This window comes from Aphelocoma coerulescens, chromosome 4 (genome assembly GCF_041296385.1).
Source record: "Aphelocoma coerulescens isolate FSJ_1873_10779 chromosome 4, UR_Acoe_1.0, whole genome shotgun sequence".
Classification (NCBI taxonomy): Eukaryota; Metazoa; Chordata; class Aves; order Passeriformes; family Corvidae; genus Aphelocoma; species Aphelocoma coerulescens.
This window is the reverse complement of record NC_091017.1, coordinates 1088016-1097851: the sequence shown is the minus strand read 5'-3', so window position 1 is coordinate 1097851 and position 9836 is coordinate 1088016. Positions and strand designations below refer to the sequence as shown.

Sequence of the window (9836 nt, the reverse complement as noted above, 5' to 3'; positions counted from 1 at the left end):
CCAAAGCAAAAAAATCTTGGCAGCACTGACAGAAACAGCTTTTCTTGCCAGAGCTCTAATAGCAAATGTCTGTGGAAAAGCCACTTGGAGAAGTGCTGTTTACTTTGGTAATGAAGCAAGTTCCCTGGAATGAAGTCTTGCAATCTTCCCAAGAGATGTTGCAATACTTTACCTGTACCTCAGCTACATACCATACAGGCTGCTCTCAGAGCCTGGGAACTCCTTGGCCAACTCAGGAGGCCAAGGCATCTCAGCAACTCCAAGCAGAACTAAGCTCTAGTCCTACACTGGATACACAATCTGGATCCCAATTGAAACCAGTTGCTGGGGGGTTTTTTCAGCTCTGCTTCAAGCTAAGCCCCAGCCATCAGCAACTCTTGAAGATGCTTATGAAAAAAGGGCCGGAAAACAATGCTCTCCATCCCCTTCCTTTTAACCATATAAAGCCAAACTCACCTCCTTGAAACTCTTTTTTCCTTTTTTTCAGGCAACTCTGAACTTAGACCCCAGCTCACTGCTAGAAGCGCTTGGAGGGAACATAAGCGCATAGCTGGACAAATAAATACCATGGAAGAAAAGAAATTCCAAGCAGACAGTGGAGGCCAAGGCTCCCTCCCTGCTTAGGGAGTAACTGGCCTCAGGCTCTGCTGCTTTTCCTCATTTATTTAAGACCAGGTTTCAAACTGCTGTCCAAATTCTCTCCGACTGCACAGAGATGAAAGGCTCTTGCCATTCAATATTCCAGCTCTTGACTCAAGTGCAAAGGGCTACACATTTCCTCAAACCTCAGTTTGAAGTTTCACTTCCAAAGAAATGGCTGACTTCACCTCTCCCTAATTCAGTAACTAGAAGATCCCTTGTAGCTGAATGAAATGGATTTCCTACCCAAACAGGTACTTGCATTTGTACATTTTGTTTACAAACAGCTTGCAGTCTTGTAAGAGCACCAAGCCCATGCCTGACACATGGCTGCAGTTCTTCACAGCAGTAGTTTGTGCTCCCAAGTGCTGAAATTCCTGCTTTGAGGAGAAACCAAGCTCTAATTTCAAGTGTTTACATGTACTCCTGAGAGCAAGAAAAAAATCTTACCATTATTAGGTTATGTAAAAAGTTTAATTATAAAATAAATAAGTTTGTTATGGAAACATTAAATATTAAATACAGTAATAAATATTTACACATTTACAGGTACAACTTGACAATTAATGGTGTTTCTCTGCTACCAGAAGAACTCTGCTCTGTTTATACAGAACACAATCACTCTTCCAAGAAGAAACTGAACTCAAATAATACTCTGTGCTCAAGACTGCATGGACAGTTAAGAAACCAAGGACACTTGGGTCACCAAAGACTGAGGTAAGATGAGTTCTTCACACCTGAAGGTAGAGCACAAGAGACCACCACTTGCAAAGCATCAGTGCCTGAATTTAATTCTTCAAAGGAACAAGTTCTTAGTCAAGTTCAACTGATGGGATCTGATGTGAAGCGTTTTATATTTAAGCACTGCTTAAAGCAGCAACAAGTATCTGTCTAACAGAAGTAGCTTTGTGTTTAGAACAAATGGGTCCAGGCTTATCAGTCAGTTGGAGCATGGGTCTTTTCCCTCAGATACAAAGCTTCAGGTCTTGCACCTACTGTCTCAGCATCCTGAGGAGACTAATTTTAACTCAGGCTAGCACACACGCAAATGGATAGCTCCACTCACACCACAAGTCCTACAAAACTCGGAGAGATTACTTCCACACACACAGTAACAGAACCCAGGTGTGGCTGACAAAGATCTGTCATCAACACCCTCAAAGTCACAACTAGAAATGAAGCTCTTGGAGGCCAATATGGACAGGGAGCACAGTGACAACAGAACTAGGTTTTTCATCCACTGAGGTCTAGAGAGAGAAGCCATCCCAACCTCTTCCCTTTTTCACTTTGGTAGAGGGAAGGAAGGGAATTTTGTCCCCTATATCCATTCCTGAAAGCGGCAACAGGTTCTCCCCTTTAGAGTTAGACCTGCCAAAGGAGACTTGCTAAGAGAACAAAGCCCATCCACACAACAGCAGAGACTGGAGCTCCAGCACAGACAGAGAAGGCTCAGTAGCAGTAGTCTCTAGCAGGTCTTGACAGCAGGTCCTGTCCCCCACAGAGCCAGCTCCTTCCACATTGTTGTGCCAAGATGCAGTGATAACTGGTCTCCCCAGCAAGTGATTCAGCAGCAAGTGGCCTGTTGACATCTCCTTGCAGCAGCCTCTGTCTTGATGAATCAGGGCTTAGTGGCAACAGCTCCAGCCCACAGTGTCCAGGTGGATGTGTCAGGAAGCCAGAGGTACCCTGCAGCTTGGCAATGGCCACTTCAGAATTGTTCTGTAACAGGCAGACCAGGCACATTAATCACAATCCAAGACACAAGCACCCTGTGCTAGCACCATGGCAAACCTACATGCAAGGCAGGTAGGTTAAGGATGTGCACACACCTGAGGACACTCTGCCAGATGCTCTTCAACTTCAAGTAAGCTTTGAGCAAAACCCTCTAATTGTCACTGGACAAAGCTGGAAAACGTCTATAGCTGACATGTGGCAAAGCAAAACTTCACAGTTCTGCCAGAACTTTTCAGGACTATCTTTTATGGCTTCCTCCTCAGCTTGTAGTCAGTAATGGTCCTTGAGTCTGCTGTTAGGTACACTTGGCCTCAGAAGAGGCCAACTGGCCTGTTCACTAAAATCCACTAGATCACTCCCATAAGCAATCCACGTAGGCCAAGGAGCTTTGGGCCTCAGTTGCTATGACGGTATCAAACTTGACTGAGCGGCTACCTGTGGTGCTCACAGAATTCATAGCTTTCTTTTGGTCTACAGCTTCTGAGCACCAGAAACTTCCTGAAACTCTCCTTGCAGGAAAGATAGGAAAATGCTCAGTACTGTTCTTCTAAGAGGTGATGATGCTGTGGCACCATCTTCCATGACTGAAGTCTACCACTGTTTCCTGCACTACATCTGCTTCTGCTCAAATATTCAGGACTTTTTCTTCTTATCTCCACTTATCTCAGTGGAGCTGCCCACCTTCACTTGGTCTTTAATACAGCCAGAAATTTAACAGAGCTGTTGAATAACTTGTACAACTCAGGTGATTTTGAGAAACCAGAAAACCAAGCCAGCTGCTCACATGCAACCTATGTGTTTCAAGACACTTGGAGCGTTAAAAGCAAACACCAGCTTCACAAAACAAGCATGCAATTCCCATACAGCCTGGAAGGATGGAAAGGTGTTTGAAGTCAGCATTCATACCTGCTTTCTCCCCATTTACACACCAACATGGCCATTTCTGTTTTCTTGTCGGAGTTTTTTCCTTTCTTCTTTCTCTTCATACTGAGGACACTTTTTCCTGACCCTGTGGAATTACCGCATGTTAGAGATAGTTTTGAACCCTGATGTACATCCTGTTGTCACCAGCCTCCACATCCTCTGCAGCATTTAGAACTGGTGTTCTTTGAATCCTCAAGCAACTCCTTGGCACCAGGGAATATCAAGTAAGACAGTTTTTAAGCATTCAGCATCAAGCAGTATCTGCTGATAAAATCAAGGAACCCCTGAACTAGATGTCGACACTTGTGCCTCACAGAGATAAGGCTTCTTGACTTAAGACGGATTAGGGAGCAAGGTGAAGAGAGGTTATTGCTGGGACTGAGCAAAGCACCAGGAGATTTTCTGGGTGACAGATTTCCTACTGGCTTTAGCTTATAGCTGCAGAAACTACACTGTCTTTCTCCTCTCCACAGCAGAGCCCTGCAGGCTTCAAGTCTAGTCCCTATCCCTTGAATACATAATAAGGAAGCCCCATACTGATTTTCACCCCAATTTCTCCGGTGTTTTCTAGTGACTATTCCAAGCAGCTTCTCTGGATGAGAGTACATCATGCTCCCAGCATGCTCCCAGCTTGTGAGGGTTCAGAAGATGAAGCAAATGCACTTCAGAAACCACCAATAATCATTTGGTCTTAGAGCACTACAGAACTGGTTATCTCTCCTGACAGCAAGGAATGAGGCAGTGTTCAGACAACAAGTGCTCATCCCCACATTCTTCAAGTTCACAGTTAAATATGAAGTAACAGTGAAATGACAAACATGCACCTTGTTTCCTGAATTGCAGGAAAGGGTACAGCACGTACCCAATTCAGATGATGTGCTTCATCAAGATCTAAAATTAGACCAAACCCTAGAGTTTCTACAAGATTCCAAGCCCTACAGTGCTGGAGCTGCAGTGGCAGAACTGGAGGACTGTTCCAATACTCAGCTTGTTATATGGTTTGAAACACATACCCAGAAAAGCTCTTTGAATTTATTCACAACAGAACTCCAGATTCTGATGACCCACCACACTGAACTGCACCAGCTGGTACAGCTGAAATAGTGTTAATTACACATTAACAGCAAGCAGAATTTGGGACCACTAGCATTTGTCTCCCCACTTGCTTTCCCTCCAAGTGTAAGTATTTAAGCCCAGCAACATCCATTAATAAATGGACTCTCAGAACACCATTTCCTACCCTCCACCTGTGTATGCAGCTGTTGGATAATAGCCATGCATGAGGCTGTCACATTGCTGCTTGCAGGTTTCTCCACAAGGATTAGGGAAGGCACTGCTGTGTCAGCATTAATGCTCCTCCTGGGCTTCCTGCTGATGTTCTGCAGCACTCTTAACTATCTTGGTTGTAGCAAGAGCAGAAACGTTCTTGGTTTATAATATAAGGGTCACAGACCTTGCTTCTACCCTCCAGACATATCCAAGCTAGGATAAGAGCTCATCCTTTCTGGATGCTTTTCACAAAGGTAATTCAGATGAGCCATACACATTCTGGGGTTAGTGGGAACAAGCCCCACTCACACTTAAGGAAGACAGACACCAAAGAGGATAATACTTACTGCACTATCACAATGATAAGTACAGTAATGAAGCTGACGCTTGAGAGCAGGACAGCTACCACTACCAACACAGTCTTTGAGTAGTCTGCCACATCATTCTTCCTTTGAGTCTTCATGAACTGTTCACCACAGCGCTCACCAAAAAAATCCTGATGACACCTGCAAGTAAATATTAACACAAGTTCTTATCAGCTCTTGTGCTGTCTGGAGCCAAGGACACCCACACATATTCAGACCTGACTTAGACATCTTCCGAGTTTCCCATGAATCTCGAGATGCTCACTTCAGAGTGTGTTCATGAAATGCAGTCACTGCTCTAGCACAAGGTTGGTCAGCATTTCAACAAGTCGAGATTAGTTTGGGTGTGATGTTCCAGAAAGACACGCCTTTTCATTCTTTTGGTTTGAGTTTATGACCAACTGATGAGTTCAGTGGCTTGTTATGCATCTCAGATTCCATCATCACTTAATTTACATGGCAGAAAGATTCTCAGTCAAAATACGGCAGGAGATGGATCTATGCCACGTTGACACTGATTTTTCCTGTGAGCCCTCATATGCCACTGGCTCATGGCAATCACACCTAACTCACAAGGTACAAGTAACTTACTTGCAGGTCACCATCTGGAGATGTTCTAGGTATATGCATTCTCCATGGATGCAAAAGTTTTTGTATTCCATTTCACAGGGAGTCCCTTTCTTCTTGTTTTTCCCTTTGTTTTTCTTCCTTCTTGATTTGCCAGCATTCTTCTCTCCCCCCCTTTTTGCTGGCTTGGGTTTAACCACAGGTTCCACTGAAAAAAGGACACGATGACTTGGTATAAAAGTGCTAGAAAGCACGATTCTGAGAAAATGGAATTAAAGAATTTGGTGACAGCAAGGAGGACCAATGCTGCAGGAGAATCTGTGACCAGGAAGCACAGGATGCAAGTGAGAATGCTGCTGGGCATCTCACACCCAGCACAAAGGCAGCAAGCTCAGCAGCTCATTAAAGCACAACCCTGCTGTCCTTAAGCCACTTAAGAGGCAGTAGGAGCAGATGAGCCAAGAGCCACCCAAGATGAAGAGCAGCAGAGATGCAGGACTGCAGCATTTCACAGCATAAGATGCTTGAGTGCAACAGCACAGCTTCAAGCAAAGGCCTGTAAAGAGCAGGGAGTTCATGCTGAGCCAAGCCATCCTCTAGTTTTACATGGACTCAGATACAAGGCTAATAGCTCCATGGCTCTAAACTCTCCATTTGCATCAGTGATGAAAGGCACTGTAAGTCGCTAGATAGTCCTGGGCACTTGCCGAGGGGCAAAGCAGCTTGCTATCCCGGTTGGCATACCTGTTTCTCCTAAACAACCTGCAGTGCTGTCTTCAGCAGGAGAGAGTTCCTTTCCAGTTCCCCTACTTCATGAGAGATGCTGAGCACAGGGAAGGAGCAAAGGGAAGAGCCTGCGAGAGTCAGGCTATTTATTCTGCCGCTTACTGCTGCCCCTCATTATCTCAATTAAGACAAACCTCTAGAAGAATGTGGTTTAAAATCCTGGTGACTTAGTAGCCCTCGGATTTAAGCAAGGCCAATCATGCTCCTTTCGCTGAGAACAAACCAGCCACTGTCTAAGGGTCAGAAGCTCCAGAGCTGTCCCACACAGCAAAGCTCAACAGCACTAGTTTGGACCAACCTGGCAAAGAAAGCTTTTTGCAAGAACCCACCCCTTGCTATGCTAGCCGTAACACCAGCCCTCGCAGTGCAACACTGCTGCTGAGGAGTAACAGTTACCCAGGGGGGTTTAAACAGGCTCTGAGAAACAGCAGAGCTATTTACAACAGGCTTCAATTTTGCTCTTGTGCTCTGAAGAGCTAATGAAAATCATTTTTGGATGATTAATATTTTACCCAGAGCTCTATGCATACAGGCAATCACAACAATAGGGCACAACTGGATCTAACTACTTCCTAACCCTGTATTTCTGGTGCTGAGAGCCCATACAAAGAAACAAGGTGTAGTTCACTGTTGTCTAGACAGATGATCATTTTAACTTCTAGAGCAACAAGCCTGGCTTGAAGTTACTTAAAAGCAAAAATGCCTTCAGCAACCAGAAGTCTGATTAAAATGGTATGAGCTATATTAATATGTAAACGAGGTGCACAGTTCCTGCAGCAAGGTTTCCTGTGCCTGGAAGTGTGAGCTCACTCCTGACAGTCAAAGGCCCCCGTTCTGTCCCGTCTGACTTGATCTCTAGGTTCGCGCTTTCATAATTGAGGCTGCTTCCCTTCCTCCCTCTCCCAGGCTCAGCTTGTCAGCTTGATCTCTGTGTCCCTGTCTGCAGGCTGCATGGCCAGGAAAGCCATCCGCAGCTGAATCATAACAGCTTCAAGGTTTATCCACAGATAAACCTTATGCCAAGCAGAAGAGCTGGTCTACAAACCAACCACCTTAGGTAACAAGTCTGGTTTCTGTGCAGCTAAGACAACACTTAAGTCACCAAGCCAGTAGTTTTACGGGCTGAACTGCTCGGTAACACCAACAGGCGCGCTTCCCCTGGAGATCTTAATGGAGAACTTAAGCAAAACTCCACAAATTCCCTCAAGTGACCACACAGAACGTTCATTTAAGAGGTCCTTCAGTCACATTCAAGTCTCAGGGTGTTTCTGCAGGAAAAATCAATAGTCAGATCCACCCTGGAGGCAACAGAAGCAGCCTACTCACACCTACTGGGGTTCAAATCACTTGTAGATACCTGGCTTGTACTGCAACTGCACTTAGCCCCAAACCAACAAAATACTCCCGTTCCCACAGTCAGGCGGACCGCTCAGATCTCCTCACAGCTCAGCAAGTGGGCAAATTACAATAAATACACACAACAGCTATTGACAGTGAAGCATTGCCGTAACGATGCTTAACAAACTTTCCTGCGGCCACTTAAGGGATTTAAGTGTCTGCTTTCCCAGGGAATTTCAGTGGACTCCAACCCAAATAAGCCAGCATCGGAAAATACCCAGAAAATTCTTGGAGCAAGACAAACAACGTGATGTAAAACAAACCTTTAGGGCCAAACAGCACCTATAAACTCCACTGATGCTTCTACACTAAGCAGGTGGTCGCTACCTGACCACAGCCCTCCTGTCAGGTTTATCAGGAGATAAAGCCACACACAGCAAGCTACCAGCTAACCGGCAGCCTCCACACACCCTGGGCACATTCACGCAAGGTTTCCACCCCTGACAGCTATTTCTAAAGCAGCAGCTTCAAGCACAAGCATGTTTTTGCTCCGTACTCCACCAGCTAAGCATAGCAGCAATTACAAGAGAGAAAAGGCGTAAGTTGGGGCTCGCAAGTTGCGAGATCCCAGCTCCAGCGCCGCCGACTCACCTCGGATCAAGTCGTCCACGATGTACTGGTGGACGGGCGGCGCCTCCTCGTACTCCTCCTCATCCTCCTCGTAGTCAGGACCCGGCACGGGCTCTCCCTCGCGGCTCCCGGGCTCCCGCTCCCCGTGCCGCTGCGGCTCCGTAGCGTTGGGCGAGGACCCGGCGGCCGCACAGTTGGCTGTGAGGGAGGCGAAAGGGCGCCGTGAGCAGGGGGCAGAGGTGCCGCCACCGAGCGCGGCGCCGCGGGGTCCCTCACTCCCCTCAGCGCTTTCCCGCCAACGGCCGTCGCCGCGCGCGGGCTGCCCTCAGGCGCGCGCCCCCTGAGGGGCGAGCCGCGAGCTCCCCTCAGGCGCGAGCGCGGGCTCCCCCGAGTCCCGATCTCCCTCGAGTCCCGATCTCCCCCGAGTCCCGATCTCCCCCGAGTCCCGGGCTCCCCCGAGTCCCGATCTCCCTCGAGTCCCGATCTCCCCCGAGTCCCGGGCTCCCTCGAGTCCCGCGCTCCCCCGAGTCCCGGGCTCCCCCGCCCCGTCCCCGCACGCACCTGTCAGCACGGCCAGCGCGGCCATCAGCACTGCGGCCCGCATCGTCCGTCCCGGGGCGGGGGGCGATAGAGACACTGAGGGAACAGGGCAAGGAGTCGCCGTATCACAACAGGTGCCGGCGGCGCGCAGCGCTCCATGAGGAACCGCCTGCCGCCGCCGCCCACTTTATGGGCGGCTGGACCTGGGGGCGCGGACGTGGAGCGGCGTCAGCGGCATGGGGCGGAGCGGGGCGGAATCGTAGAATCCTGGAATCACAGAATGACAGAGACCCAGAATCACAGAATCATAGAATCTCACAACGTTTTTTGCTGGAAGGGACTTTGAATCCCACCTCATTACACCCTGTGCCGTGGGCAAGGACACCTTCTACTAGACCAGGTTGCTCCAAGCCCCGTCCATCCTGGCTTTGAACGCCTCCAGGGATCGGGCACCCACGGCTTCCCTGGGCAACCTGGATGCCGCGCGGGTCACGGCGTCGGGGACGCGCCGGGTTATTGCAGGCACACCTGTCTGTCGGCTGGCTCGTTGCTCCTTGCTCTCCCCGCGTCTCCGGGAGGAATGTTTTCCAGCGATAAACCCGGCCATCAACCCCCCCCCCCTCGCCTCGGTGGTTGCGTCTCTCTGAGCGGCGCATGAGTAAGGGCTGAGTAAGCGGTGGCACCCACCGGGCAGGGACAAATGTGCTCCTCGGGGGCACTGCGACTCTCAGCTGCCCCGGCAGAGCTCCCCGGAGGGCACCTCCCGAAGGCCACCTCTCTGGGCTGTTGTGTGAAAAATCAGGAAGCAGACCTGCTGTAGAGTCACAGAATCACCAAGGCTGGAAGAGACCTGTAAGATCACCAAGTCCAACCATCAACCCAGCACTGCCACTGTAACCCCTAAACCACTAAACCACATCACCCAACGCCAGATCCAGATGCTTCTTGAACACCTCCAGGGATGCTGAGTCCACCACCTCTCTGGGCAACCTATTCCAGTGCCTGAGCACCCAAACAGTGAAAACATTTTTCTAATATCTAATC

At 48.6% G+C, this 9836-nt stretch overlaps 1 protein-coding gene across 1 annotated transcript; it reads right to left on the bottom strand.

The window, feature by feature from the left end:
- Positions 1–1091: 1091 nt before the first annotated feature.
- On the bottom strand, positions 1092–9384 carry AREG (amphiregulin). Its single transcript, XM_069012354.1, has 7 exons — positions 9146–9384; positions 8814–9059; positions 8274–8450; positions 5523–5706; positions 4914–5072; positions 3280–3382; positions 1092–2358 (listed from the first exon to the last, which is right to left on the bottom strand). The coding sequence occupies exons 2-6, from the start codon at positions 8854–8856 to the stop codon at positions 3295–3297; spliced, it is 651 nt and encodes a 216-aa protein (XP_068868455.1). The 5' UTR covers positions 8857–9059; positions 9146–9384; the 3' UTR covers positions 1092–2358; positions 3280–3294.
- Positions 9385–9836: the final 452 nt, after the last annotated feature.

What these genes read in the sequence shown, in the direction of transcription:
- AREG (XM_069012354.1), bottom strand. Translation starts at nt 8,856, where the DNA reads ATGCGGGCCGCAGTGCTGATGGCCGCGCTGGCCGTGCTGACAG. An exon ending in CGTGGACGACTTGATCCGAG is followed by an intron (nt 5,707 to 8,273) that starts GTGAGTCGGCGG and finishes TCCTTTTTTCAG; the next exon opens with TGGAACCTGTGGTTAAACCC. An exon ending in CTCCAGATGGTGACCTGCAA is followed by an intron (nt 5,073 to 5,522) that starts GTAAGTTACTTG and finishes ATTTACTTGCAG; the next exon opens with GTGTCATCAGGATTTTTTTG.